This window comes from Oxyura jamaicensis, chromosome 19 (assembly GCF_011077185.1).
Source record: "Oxyura jamaicensis isolate SHBP4307 breed ruddy duck chromosome 19, BPBGC_Ojam_1.0, whole genome shotgun sequence".
Lineage (NCBI taxonomy): Eukaryota > Metazoa > Chordata > Aves > Anseriformes > Anatidae > Oxyura > Oxyura jamaicensis.
The window spans coordinates 5600261-5614553 of NC_048911.1; the positions used below are offsets into that span (position 1 = coordinate 5600261).

General features: G+C 46.6%; 2 protein-coding genes across 2 annotated transcripts in view; both read right to left on the reverse strand.

Annotated features, from left to right (window-relative positions):
* Positions 1-278: 278 nt before the first annotated feature.
* On the reverse strand, positions 279-12444 carry GUSB (glucuronidase beta). Its single transcript, XM_035343302.1, has 12 exons — positions 12180-12444; positions 10505-10687; positions 9859-10040; positions 9222-9364; positions 8535-8722; positions 7515-7667; positions 6524-6702; positions 5980-6126; positions 4737-4821; positions 3039-3215; positions 2002-2137; positions 279-728 (listed from the first exon to the last, which is right to left on the reverse strand). The coding sequence occupies exons 1-12, from the start codon at positions 12408-12410 to the stop codon at positions 574-576; spliced, it is 1959 nt and encodes a 652-aa protein (XP_035199193.1). The 5' UTR covers positions 12411-12444; the 3' UTR covers positions 279-573.
* A 1529-nt stretch (positions 12445-13973) lies between these two features.
* ASL (argininosuccinate lyase) overlaps positions 13974-14293 on the reverse strand; it is a 2885-nt gene continuing 2565 nt past the window's right edge. Inside the window, exon 4 of the mRNA XM_035343429.1 lies at positions 13974-14124. Coding sequence (XP_035199320.1) covers positions 13974-14124 — 151 coding nt within the window. The remainder of the gene's footprint in view (positions 14125-14293) is intronic.

The following is a 14293-nucleotide window of genomic DNA, read 5'->3' on the forward strand; positions in this document are numbered from 1 at the left end:
CATACTGTATCGGAGTATGTTGGGTAGCCTGACAGGAGTGGTTCACACCCTTCCTGAATGCTGTTAGCTCTCAGAATCTCTCAGCCAGCCACACGTGTTCTGTCCAGCTTTAAATACGAGAAGTTTTATAAATTGTCTCTAATCCTGTGGCCAATATGCTGTGATCTGAGTAGTAACAGGTAGGGGAGGATAACTGGAAAACCTCATTCGTATTGGAAGGATGTGATGCTCATTTAGCTTGGATTTTTGAAGTCTTCAGCATTGGTTTCTGTTGTGTTTTTTTAATTTTATTTTTATTTTTTTGCTATAAACAGATACCTCAGTTAGGATCTCTCTAACTTAGCTCCTTGAAACCGAATGTTCATTTTGCTACCTGGAAACAGGAAGCCTACAGATACGGCTAAGCATAGAAAAACTGATGTTTCTGATCTGCTTTGTGTCATAGTAACTACTTCAGGTGCAGTAGAAATTGCATTAGACTTGCAAGACTTGTGTCAGGCGTAAATGTTATTTAAACAGAAATTTAATGAAAAAGTTCTGCATAGTACCCAGCTGTTATACCTTTTCATTTCATTATAGAAAGAGGATATGTGATTTCATTATAGGAGGAAGACAGCTTGATTCGTTTGCAATCTTCCAGTATCTCTCTCTCAAAACAAACGCAGCTGATTTGGGTTGTCTCTGGCGGGTAAATATTCCTTTCTTGTTCCCCAAAACACGTGTGGTCCCTGTAGAGAAGTAACAAGAAGTATATACAAAATGCTCTTATCTCCCATTGCAAATTGTTCCAAAGCATGTGCTAAAGCGGGTTAGGTGGAAGAGACCTATGCACTTTTTTTCCTATACAACGGGGAACCGTTGTGTTCAAGGTACAACGGGGAACTTGGCAATGTAATTTGCATGATCTTGGCAAGATCGGCTGATAAAACTGAGCAATAGAGCTGCAATTCATTGTGTTTACAACTGGAAGTTGATGACAGTTAATTCAGGTATGCCCATTAACTTCATCAATATTAAATTTACAGTAGATGCTTCTTCTGCCCTTAGTGCCACCTTGTAACCTGATGGTGACAACGTCAACTACTAATTGTTTTGCTGTACTATCCTTTAGTGGTGTCCATATCCTTTTTGCCTATTTTAGCCTTGATAGGAAACTAGAAAAAATGATTTCAACACACAGAGACTAGAACTGCATATGTGTATTTAAACCTGTCTACATCTTTCCATCATCCTATTTGAAACTTGTATTGCTTTTCTGACTGCTTCTGTGATGACTTAACTTCTTAATACCTTTGTTGGTGCTCTAAAAATGATTTGTAGAGGTGTTTCTCTACCTGAAATGAACACTGACTGTTCACCACCCTTACTTGCTGCAGGTGGCATATGCATAACTGGTTCCTTAATAGGTCTCCCTCTGAGCTGTAATAGTTTAATTGCGGTGTGATTGTCTGCACTGTAGTGCCCCATACCTGGCAAATGCACTTACCTTTAATTAATAGTGGATTAAGTGTCAAGGTAGACCATTGTCTACCATTGTGGCATCTGGCCCTCCATTGCTTAACCTCAATACCAAGTTAATAATACATTATTTAAGGTGCCCTGCTATTAAAGGCAGTTGTAGATGAAATATGAAGCAAGGTGCTTCCCTAAAAGCTAACTGAGACTCTGAACTGAGGAATGCCAAGAAAGAGACATCATCTGTCTGCTCACAAGCTTCCCTTGCATTCTGCCCTAGGGCACTGTCCCATGTTCTGGCTGGCATTTTTGCAGGTGGAACATCTGGGAGAGCTGGAGAGAGAGGATGCATTAAGCCCAGGCAGGACCTTCCCTCCTGGTTCTAGTTATGCTGGGCTTTGTCACTGAAACCAGCTATGTTCTGTCTTCATAAGCAGAGGATACCTTTTTCCTACCCTACAGCACAGTATTCTTTTTGTGTGTCATAAACCAGCTTAAACTTGCAGGAAGGACGGGGAAGTGTTTAGGATATAAATATAAGCTTACCTTGATTAGTCATGAAATCGGCAAAGTTCCAGATGAGCTCCCCAATCACATACTCTTTCCTCTTTTTGTCAAAAACAGAATGGTACTCTCTCAGCATAGCTTTCTGATACTCCTCGCTGAACATAAGAGGTGGATCCTACAGCCAGGAAAAAGAGATGGCCTTGAATGAAGGTGACAGTTAATCTCAGCAAAGGCTCCACTTCCCCTTTACTGGAGACCTGCTTGTTGAGGACAAGCTTTACAGGTGCTTGGTCTTTTCATTTCCACTGCATTTACAATGGCTATTCAGTGAGGATCAGCAATTACTGAAATTGCAAAGGGAAATGCATCAAATACAAACGTAAGGGACAGCTGGGGAAAAGCCGTGGTTTTGCTTTGTAATGGTGCTTTATGATCAGGATGGGAGTGGCATCCCCTTCTATGTGGGATGGTGTCATGAAATGAACGTCCACTCTCCAGTGTTCTATATTCCAGTTAGGAATTTTCCAAAAATGCCAAAGCATGGATTTCTGAATGCCTCCTTTAGAGGTTTACATGGAATAAGTTTAAATTGACAATTAACGATAGCACGATTGTCAGAATGGTTAATTAATCGTAAAGGGAAACACACTGTAGCCTAGGACCCAAACAGAAGTATTACTTGGTCCACACATTGAGTGGAGCTAATACCAGCAGTCAGTGCTGTTGAAAACTGCTTGCCTAGCAGAAAATGCAGGAGAGAATGGCTTTGACTCGAGAAGTCAGAACTGACATTCTTATCTCCTGTGCATGAGAACTTAATAGCACCATGCAAAATGCTCACTTTTTTTTTTACCAACCACTAAAAAGGTAGGATCTTACCTCTTTGTTAGTCAGTGGCAAAGCTCATTGATTTCAGTGAAGCAGGATTACAATCCTGGAGTCTTTTGGACTTTTATCTAATGCATCTCAAAATTAAGTAGTCAGGCTCGTTGGGACCAATTCTTTCTAATTAGATTTTGCTGAGACCCTTTAAGAAGAGCAGTGATTCTTCCAACTAAGGCATCTACAACACTTACGCTGTGAAGTCCAGGAACTGAGTCAGCTCCATATTCACTCTGGATAATAGGTTTTTGGTAGGTTTTATACCAGTTCTCAAACTGAGTTGTGAGTTGCAGTGGGATAACTTCCAGATGGCCTGGGTCATGATACCAGGAGAAGTAGCTGTTTACACAAATTACATCCACGTAAGGAGCCTACAAGAAACAAGGTGGGAATGGGTTGTCACAGAGCTCAGTGTAAGCAGTCTTCATTCATAAACTAAACCTTCTTCTTGGTTTCACAGAATTCAGTTTTGTTACCTGTAGAATAATGCCTTTTGTCCCATCCTTGAGACCCTCCCAACATGACAAGTTTCCCAGAAGGGGAAAAAAAGAAATTTAACAAGGCAATGGTGTATTTGGCGTTTCCTTGCAGACTTCAGTCACAGCAAAGAGTTAAACAAGAACAACCCATTTCATCCTTAGGTTTGTTAGAAGTTTTAGAGTCTTGAAGATGTCTCTGGCTTGCTGGTACTTGTAGACATAGCGAATATTGGAATATGATGGTCAAGTTAGTAGTCAATTATTTTGACTAGCTACTAAATTTGTGCATCAATGGTGCAATACTAAAAATAAGCATTCTGCAAGTTATATGCCATTTCTACCACATGGGCAGTATGATAAAAGGGCACAAAGCCCCCTAAAGATAAAGTGATGTTGTATGTAACTTGTTCAATGTTCTCTTAACATGTTTTGTAATAAAAGAAAAAAGTTCTAATATCACAGCAGTGTATGAGATCTATTCTTTGGTTTTGTTTTTCCACATTTCCTCCCACTTGTCAGAACATGGAGGTGGGGCTGAGCTAGTTTGCGTGTGCATGCCTGATGTAGCACCAGTATCCAAGAACAGGATCCTTCCAAAGTAAGAACCCCAAGGTTTTTTTCCTGGGGTGTGGAGGAAGAGACCTCTCAGTTACAGAAGGCCATTCCTGCTAACCGGAGCAGGAATGATTCTATGGTTCTATAACCTGTAGCAGGGACAGATGGTTGTATCCCATATACCTAACCTACAAACTCACCTGCTAACAGTGTTTATTGTACACTAGTGACAAAGTATTAAAACCACTTTGAAAAATCAAAAGTGACATAGGAACTACCACTGAGACCAATTTGTGCTACAGATGCTTCAAGCTGGCCATAGCATGAATGAAGCACAGGCAGCCAAGAAAAGTACCTTTCATCTAATCACACAGCGCCAGGGTTTCAATTATGAAGCTGAACTTGGGTTGGAAGAGCTTTTAGATTATTCAACATTAACAGACATCTGCCAAAGATGAGCTAGAGCAATTTAAAGCAGGAATTAAGGCAAAGTTTCCTTCTTCAGACTCCCACAAAGGCTGTTAGTATTTTAAGAGGTTTAAGCTTTGGTCTAATTGCAAATGGAAAGCCTGAGCATTAACAGACATGATCAGAGGAATAGCAAAGCGTCACCATGTTACCAGAACCCAGGGGGCTGATCCTGTGCACTTGACTCAAGATAACTCCTCTTTTTTCTTACAGACTTTCTGGCTGCCTACAATGATGGTGTATGGTGCTTTGTGCTAGAAACTAATATGTAAGTTTTCTTCTGCCTTTCCTTAAATATCATTAGAAAATTTGCCAAGGTGAGGGAAAGGACCATAAAGCAACTTATAAGAAATTTAATGTATGAATTAAAAATTTTAGAAATTAACTTACACCATGATCAACAGCATAGTTGGCATCGGACACAAAGGTTACAGGTCTGGTGGGATCAAGAGCTTTTGTGTGAGCTATCAGTGTCCTGTTTGTAAACAATAAAACAAGACTTCAACAACAGCATGGAGAAGCAGTGTGGCCAAGCACAACCTCACATTCCCAAGCTCCCTGTCTTTTTACCCACCTCAAACATGCGGAGCTTCTTTTTGAGTAGGCAGAGTATTTTTAAGTAAATACTGCAGGACACTGAATGATTATCTGCTACAGTGTGCCTACAATTCTAGCCAGTCCTGTAGAGTATAAATATGATGGCAGAGACCTTTATCTGTCACAAAGTTAGTGTTATCCCATGTGAAAATGAGCAGAGTGGAAGTACAGCAAACACAGGTAGGTTAACTTGCCTGCTGGGGCCAGGAGCTTGGATGTCGGAAAAGAGACCAAAAAAAAAAGTGAGAAGGGTGATGGGAAGCTTCAGAACAACTCTGGGGATGTTTCTCAAAAAAAACACTAGGCCCTAGCCCTATGCCACAGAAGACAAAGCAGGTCGGCTTCTGTTAAGGAGCCCCTAAGTGAGACAAAGAATGGGAAGGTCTAACTCTGCTGCTACCTCTGCGTTGCAGGAGGGTGCTGGACCATTCTGAGGAATGAAAATTCACAGCTCTCACTCAATGAACCTAAAGTTACCAATGCCAGCCTGCTATCTGATTACAGAGGTTACTCTTAGCTATCCAAAGCTTAAATCTTTTTAAAAGTAAAACCAAGGAGTCTGTAGGAACTCAGAACAGTGGCTTTGAAGTGGGGTGTCACCAACACCCACAGAAAAATAACTAGCACTAACAAGAAGCTCATCTACAGAATTAGAAGATGAATATTTTATAACTTTACTGTAATTCTCAGAGAATTTAACACTCATCTTCCTTAGGTAGGACCAAGGAATGACCCATTCCCATCAGGTCTGCTTTTGCTTGACCATTAACTCAGAAGAGACACTTAGACCAAATGGACTCCTGGTAATTTTGCAGAGGTTTACTGATTGAGAAACAACAGGTTGAGACCATTATTTGGTTCTGGACATCAGTTCAACGTATGCAGCAATTACACTTTTAGTTTGCGTCTGTCAGTACTGTCTCAGGGTTCCTAAGAACTGCTGGCCTTTTCTTTATTACTTCTCTGTACCATCCCAAAGCATGAAGGTGTATCATTTGCCAAGATTCAAGCCTGAGTCCCGTGTGCAAGCACTTACTTGAAGTAGTAAGCTGCTGGGGGCAGCTCTGATGCCGGCTCGTTGGCTACTGACCACATCACAACTGACGGCCTGTTCTTATCCCTGCGGATCAGCTCCTCCATCACAACAAGATGATGCTGCAGTGACTTGTTCCCAAAGCTCTCACTGAAAAGGAAACAAGGCCAGGTGAGGATATGAAAGCCATCCCGTTTGCCTGTCTGGCTGTTAACTCAGGGGTGTGTAAGCACAGCTGAGCCTCGAAACCAAAACACAGCTTCTGCCCTATTTCCCCAAAGCCTGCTGCACAGTTCAGGGCCATGATTTGGACTCATTAATCAAGCCAGATCTAACGATGCAATGCCCATGTGGCAAAAACGCCCTCTGGTTGCCCAACCTCACTGGTCACATGTGGCACTGGGGGAAGCTTCAAAATGCAACGGGCTGATTTCTAAATAGAGCAAAGTACTTTCATTATCAGGGAGTTACAAGTTGCAGGACAGGAGAAGGAAGCTTGTGATAAGGATAAGAAAGAAACATGGGGAAGGGTCTTCTGTGCACTTACGGCATTTTAATCCCCACTCCCGGGCACTCGTCGATCACCACGATGCCATAGGCATCGCACAGGTCCATGATCTCCTCAGCATAGGGGTAGTGGCTGGTGCGGAAGGAGTTTGCCCCTAGCCAGCGGAGCAGGTTGAAGTCCTTCACGATCAGGGCCCAGTCGAGGCCTTTGCCACGGATCTGAGGGGGAAGACAGGAATGGCTTCTCCCTGCTTCTCCTCTCACCTCCGCTGGGCAGCCCTCTTTCTTGCTCACTCCCAGAGCATTTCCAGCCCCTAGCCTCTAGCTTCCCACAACACCTCTCCACACAGTATTTGTGTTTCTGAGCACAACCCCATGCACAGCCACCGAGACCCAGGGTCTGTGGAGAAGCAGCCTCGAGTGAGAACCTGCACTGCAGCTGCCCTCCGTTCCGGGAGGCGCCCTGCCAGGCCACCCTCTCCCTCCACAGCGGTTCTCCATGAGGTAGGGCAGGGCTGAAAGGCCCTGGATAGCGAGGAGAAGCCCTGAAGGAGCGGATTCAGGGCTGGGCTGGCCCTGAGGTGAGCGGCACGGGCGGGGACGGAGCCTCCGGAGGGGCTGTGGGGCCTCCCTGTGGCCGGGCCGCGCCTCGCAGCCCTGGGGCTCAAACCTCCCTGCAGGAGACTTTGCCCCCGCTCGTTTCTTGGGGAGTGAAACCGATGAAGCTGCTATTTCTGACTGGAAGTGGTGGCCGGGAGGTCGTTTAGATCCTCTGCCAAAGCAGCCTGGCCTCGCCCGTGTACCCCAAGAGAGGCGTTATGACTGTGGCAGGTCTGGGCACGGTGTCCCCTTATTATTATTATTAATAATAATAAAGGTAGCACAGACCCTCACCCCCAGCAGCTCCCAGCCTGGGAGAAGGGTGTGAGGAATCAGCCCCTTTGGGTAGAGCGGGGAGGTGAGAGCAGGCATTGCCTTGGCAGCACCGAGCATGGTGCCATTAGGTGCCCTGGTGGGTGCTGCGCACTTACATCCGCGTCCTCGTGCTTGTTGACCCCGTGGAAGTAGAAGGGCTTGCCGTTGATGAGGAACTGTGTGCTGGTGACATGGACAGTGCGGATGCCGACGGGGAGCGTGTATATGTCCTCCAGCAGCGCCCCATTTGCCTGCGCCTGCATTTTCACCTGGAGTCCCAAGGGGAAGACACACATGAGGTGCTGGGCTTCGCAAGGATCTCCTCTCCTTCCTGTCAAGTATAGGGGCTATCCTGACCTCCCATCCACCTCCCAGCCTTTCCTTGCTGCCTGTTCCTCACCACTGCTTCATCTACCTTCTGCAGTCCCTGTATAGCTCTTCAGGAAGGAAGCAAGATCTGACTAAATAGAAAAGAGAAATCCAAGCAGCTGGGGAAACTGAAGGATGAAGAATGAAGACTGGATGTTTTCCCCAGAAGCTTCTTTTCCCCTTACTCATCCAGGCATTTCATTGCCCTGACAAGGCAGCGGTATGCCTTTTCTCCTCTGCACCTTGATACCAGGCAATGACTGAAATGTCGTCTGCTCACAAAAGACATGATTCTGAGCCTCTGGAAACTCGTAGCAGCTCATCTGCCCTCATTTGTGCATTAAATATCACTACTCTCCCTTGACTCACACAGGATCTGCCAGGCTCTTTCTGTTGAACTCTTGTCTGGCCGAGTGGGAAGAAAGCTCATTGCAAAGGAGAGCATGTGAAAGAGGTCAGCAGCGTCACAGTTTGTATCTCCTCCCCTATTTGTTTCAGTCCTTTTACAGGAGGTAGATCAGGCCATCCACGTGAGAGGCAAGGATCTGAGAGCGTGGCATGCCCCCCCTCTTCTCACGGACTGACCTTTCCATTCAGCATTAAGGAAGCTGGCAAAACTTGATTTGATTACAGCACGATTAGCAATGCTATTCTAGTGACGTAAACAGGATCCAGAAGAGTAAGGAAGATGGGCCATGTGGCAGTTCTTTAACGCTATTATACAGCGAGAGGAAATGCAGGCAGAAAGGAAGAGGTGGCATTGTTACCTCTAAGAAGTAGCGGTATCCAGGGTTCTCATGCATCAGATAAGGCCACCAAAGATTCGGATTTGAGACTTTTAACTCTCCAGCCGGTCCATCGCTTGTAGCAACCACTCTTCCCTCTTGGTCACGTAAACTCAGGGACAAGGAATAGAGCGTGCTGCCAACTACTGATACCTGATATTGCACCTTTGCTAGTTCAGAGGACAACAAAAGACAATCAGAGACTGGCATGAAAGGAAAAACACATGCATAAAACACTGGAAGGCTTTCACATACAGCAGCATTAAAAAGCCAGGGAGATGCAGAACAACAACAGAGAGGCACAAATTTTAAGCATGACCTGTCTGTCTTGAGGTCCAGAAGTTTCCAGGAAGATTTGTGTACCACAGTTTTTTTAATTAGAGATAATCCTGCTTTAAGTGGCAGGAAGACACCAAGAAATTCTACGTTAGAAACACCTGATCGTCCCTTCATTTTGAAGGTAATGTACTGCAAGTACTTGTTTTTTCTTATTGCTTTTGAAATTTTTATCATGTTCTTGAAACTGCTGAGCTGTGCAATACACCAGCTGAGGTTAAAAAGAAAGGCATTCAAAGATATTCAATTTGACGTTTGCAGGGTATTTTCTCTACTGCTTTTGTCATCTCCATTTGGAGCCTGAAGTAGCTGCTGTAATTGTTCTGAACCTACCAACACTCTCTGATGAAGTAGTTGTCACAGTAATATCATCTATGTAGACAGAAGGAGTGGTGTAAAGCACAACCGGGCGATGGATTCCAGCATAATTAAAGAAATCAAACCTGATGTTCTGTACAAAATAGTTCTTGGGATACCTGAGTGAGCAAGACAGGAAAAATGGCTGCATTATGTTTCATTACACAAGAACTGAAAGCAGCATATGGATGCTAGCCAAGTGCTAGTAAAATAGTCTTTACAACAGGCTGGATCTATATTTCAGTACTGCTACTGATGCTATGCTGAAGGGGATTACCAGTTAACAAACATCTACTGCACTGAATAGGTTTGATCCTTCAGGATAGCAGGTACACGCACTTCCAGCTGAATTGAAGCTTCTCAAATCTGCCATTGATTCAGCTTGGCAAATCACTTAATCTCAGTTCCCTGTGTATAAAACAGACGGAGTAGTTCAGTGTAAATCTCATAACACTGAAGCTTAAACTTCTCACTGCTTGACTGATGAGTTTTGGTCTACGTACGACCCATTCTTTCACAGGTTGTACAGAGGGCCTTAGAACCAGCAGCTGAATAAATTCCCATTCTCTCATCCCTGGGTTAACCTCTGCAATGCAGCGCTTTAGCAACTCACCGCGTTCTGTCATTCATGTACTCAATTGACCCTGGAGGCAGAGTGTAGGGTGTCAGTGTGTTGTTCAGTGCAACAGTGATGCGGCAGGGAGTCTGCGGGCTGCCCTGGACGATGCTGCTTATATCTGCTTCAAAAGGGAGGTGGCCGCCTTCGTGCTTTACAACCTGCACTCCATTGACCCACTGCAACAGAAGACAGCCATGAGTCCGAGTGGTCAGGTTAGGTTTTTGTGGCGAATTTAACTGTGAGAAGGGAAGGAGTACAGTGACAGGCAGCTGGATTCCCAGTAGTACTGGACGTTCTTCTGGGCTCTTATTCCTTGCAAGCTCAATCTAGCAGCTCTTCTTTACTGGGAGCTAAGTCTGCAAGAGTCACTGAGAGACTCTGTTTTGGGAAAAATCGGCTTTTTGTCCCTTCCAGGCCTGCAGCAAGGAAATGCTTTAGTTACTAGTCCTATTACTGGAAGATCAGAGAAGAGAGAGCTGGGAAGCACAGCCAAGTTCTTGGCTGGCAGAAGATAATCAAGAGTTAAGAAAATCACAAACTGATATAAAAACCTTGGCAGAAACCTGTTCACTAAACAAGCCATGGGACGGATTTTAGCTCAACACGATCTCAGAAACACATGCACACCAGTGCAACGTACCACGACGGAGTAGTAATGGGCGCTCCCAAACCGGAGCACCACCCTGAGGTCGTCCTGAAGCCAGCGCTGAGGAAGCAGCACCTCCTTCTCATACCAAACCCAGCCGATGTAGTTCTCCAAATTGGGGTCTTGAGTGATATCATTGAAGCTGGCAGGCACGGGCATGTCAATCACAGGACCAGTCTGGCAGGAATTGTACAGAAAAGGGGAAAACAAATTATTTTAAAAAATAAGTTCTACTGTCCTGGCCATCCAACCTGACAGCCTCAGAAATCAAACTGCCGTTTGCAATTAGAAATATCTGGAAAAAACTGATAGAAACTAATGTGGCCTGTCACAGGTCCTATGGAAGTCCCACTTCATACTATGCCCTGTTCCTACAGGATGAAGCTACTCCTATCTTTTCCCCTCCTGGTTTGTAACAGAGAAATGCTTTCATTAATAGCTTTGGCACTATCAGAAAGGTAGGGGGGAAATGCCCAGATGGATTTTCAGCCTGACAAAATGTAGTTTCTCTTGCACAGCTCTAGCCTTTGGTGTGCAGTGCAGGCGTTGTGGCACCAGCTCACTGGTGCAGGGTGCTGCTCATCGGGCTATGAGCTGTGGCAGAAGGGTGGCAGAAGCTGGAGATGTTCTGGGACAGTGTCCCCAGGGAAGGGCTATGGAGACTGTTTGAACATACTTAGGCTGAGAACAGCCTTTCTCACTCCCTAAAAGCAACATAGATTCCTTAGAATTACCATAGCGATAATTCACTTACTTAACGTAAAGATTACAGGCAGGCAGCGTAGTGTTGAAATGCATTTAACTTTTTGGTAACTGGATTCTATTACACAACAGAGCTGTTCATTTTTAGCACCTGCTGTGCTCGTGATGTTGCAGAAACGAGCAATGCAGCAGCAGGCAGCTGGGGAGCTTCCCCTTTCCTAAACGAGCGTTTCCACGACGAGTGGAACGAGGAAGGCCTGGTTGCCCAGGGACGAGCATCATGTGTGGGGCTGACTCAGCACCGAACTGCAGAGAAACTCACCCCCCTTAGTAGACATCAGAAAATCCTAGCAGGAATAAAAAAAAAAAAAAAACTTGGATGGTGAGGTGGATTTTGTAGCATTTGATGCAGGATGACCTCAGGCTGGGATGGCCATAACGTGCGTCTCCTTCACAGAGCCTAAAGTAAGGTGGGTGTACCTCAGCCCCGTTAGCGGGGGCATTGTGCAGGACCCCTCTCCTCTGGCTGTCTCTTTTCACTCCTCTTTTTCTTCTAGCAGCACAATTGTCACGTCTCCCCTCTCCTTCCACAATTAGTTGAAAAGAGGAACCCAAACATTTGCACGCACAGAACCCACAACTTCCAAAGGAGCGGGAAGGGGGTGAATTTCATCCCAAACTTCCATCGGAGCGGGACGGGGGTGAACTTAACAGCACACCGAAGTCCCAGCGTGACTCCTCCACCCGGGACAGGGGCTGAAGGGCGCCCTGCCGGGCACATTTTAGGCGGTTTGGCGCTGCAGGGCGCAGGGGAGCGCTGTGTGACAGCTCCTCGTGTGTGGAGCGCCCGGCACCCAGCACCCCCGCAAGGGGAGCAGAAGCACAAAATCGCAGCAAAACGGGGTGCTGGTGCCCGGGGTAAGGGATAAGGAGCTCCCCGCCCGCCCCCCTCACGCCCCCGCTGTACCTCCCTCAGCGGTCGGCTGTACCAGCGCTGCTCGAAACCGGCGGCCCTGCCCGGCGAGAAGTCGGCGCGGAAGCTCCAGACGCCGCCGAGCTCCTTCAGCTCTCGGGACGGGCTCTCCCGGGGGTACAGCATGCCGCCCGCCGCCCCCCGGGACCCCCCGGCCGCCGTTACCGCCGCCAGCAGCGGTAAGAGCAGCCGGCACAGCCCCGCCGCGCCGCCCGGCGCCGCCATTTTGGTTGTGGGCAGTACCCGAGGGGCGGGTGGCTCTATGTCTGTCGTTTATTTATTCGTTCCCCTTTTATTTATTTATTTATTTTTTTTCCCCCATAGTGGCTTGTTGAACTGATCACCCGACGGCACCTGAGGGCAGGCAGCAGGGCGGTGCTGCAGTGCGCAGCCACATTGGGACTGACCCTGAACCAGGGCTTCCCATTGCAAACACGTCCCCTCAGAACTGCCTTGCAAATAAAGCAGGACAGAAACAAGTCTCCCAGAGGCCAGGGAGGGAGGAAATGCCACCTGATGGGTTTTAATTTTACAGCACATTTATTTGTAGCATTTGTTTGCTGAAGAAGAAGCGGTACTGGCGTGTGCAGCAATCTGTCGGTCACGCTGGGTGTGATTCAGTTAGCAAGCTGACAGCAGGCCAGCTTATCGCAGGGCTGTGGAAGGCTTGGTGACACGTGAGGATATCAGAAAGGTGGAGCGACAAATATCAGGTACCACTGATTATGATCTTTTTACTTAGGTAGGAGATTGAGACATGATAATGTGCAAAGACCACATTTTTTCAAGCAGCAGGGCCCTAGGTTACTCAGTGCTGAACAAGAGGAATTCTAGTCAGCTAAGGCCCGTGCAGATACTGAGCAGCAGTGGCAAAATACAAACAGGGAGAAAGGTTGCAAGGAAAGAAAAATGTGAGCTGGAGAGGCAGAAATGTCCATTTTATGACTGTTGGTGTCAGATAGTGCTGTCATCTTGTCACCTGAACTAAGTATACATCACTGTTTTTTCTGCTACAACTAGCTTAGGTGGCATATCATTGATCAGCTAGGTCTTTTCCTGGTCTCATTTCTGATTTTTTTGCAATTAAGGACAGACAGGAAGGTGGAAAATAACTTCTGGAGGAGACAGACAGCAATGCCAGACATTTCTCAAACACTACCCTAGGTAACTTGGCTTGCAGAAAGGAAAGTTCTTGGTCTGGGACCAGTGAAACCCCCATGCTTCAGTGTAAACCAGAGCTAAAGGTGGTTTTGTGATGGACAGGGAAGAGCTGTGGGTTGCCCTGCTGAGCATGTTCTGCATAAGATGAAGCATGTTGCAGGGCCAGGTGCTGAGGAGGTTTTTCCCTGCCAGGGGGCAGGCAGGCAGGCTGGCACACATAATCCTAGGAGGAGGGCAGTGACAGCTGGTGATGTGGCATGTGTTGCAGGTGTCTCACTTTGTGAACATCCCCAAGTCACCTTCTGAACCCTGTGTAACATGGCATGGCACTACTGGATCTAACCTTGTGCTATATGCACTTGCCCCAACCATTTGCAAGTCCCCTGCTGTAGACAGACCCTCCTGCTGCCCTCTAAGTACCAGCCCCCTAGAGTGCCCCATCCAAGAAGAGCCGTGACCATTTCCCCAAGCCTGAGAAGGGCCGAGGAAGCCCAGCTCAATCTTGCCCCCTTAGAAGCAAAACGCAAGACAGGAGTTTCAGTGAACTACAATACACCACAGTGTTTATTAACTCTGCATTAGTGTGATAAGCAAAACACTACATCCACAGGAAATCTCCCCACACTCTTAAGCTTGTTCCTTCTGCTTCTTCATCAGCTCCCTCAGCTGCTCGATCTGGGTAGTCACGCTGCTCTTGGCGGTACCGCCCATGGCAGTGTACTGCTCCACGCTGTTGACAAAGTTGAAGACCTGGGAGACGTCGCTGCTGAACTGGGGGCTGGGGAGGCAAAGAGAAGAGGTGTCAGTGCAGGGTGATGGGTGCTGTTTGCTGGCTTTACATGTTCAGTGCCTGCAGAGAGGCTAAGGGAGTGGAGGCTGAGCCTTATGCCAAGAGGAAAAGCCTCCAAGTGCTCTGCCTGTGCTCTTCTAGTGCTGGACAGGAGCAG

Bases quoted from the DNA above. Each gene is read 5' to 3' on its own strand.
- GUSB (XM_035343302.1), bottom strand. From the start codon at position 12,410: ATGGCGGCGCCGGGCGGCGCGGCGGGGCTGTGCCGGCTGCTCTTACCG. The intron at 8,723-9,221 runs GTAGGTTCAGAA...CCTCTGAACTAG, and splicing joins TACTTCATCAGAGAGTGTTG to CAAAGGTGCAATATCAGGTA. The intron at 729-2,001 runs GTAAGCTTATAT...ACTTCTCTACAG, and splicing joins CGATTTCATGACTAATCAAG to GGACCACACGTGTTTTGGGG.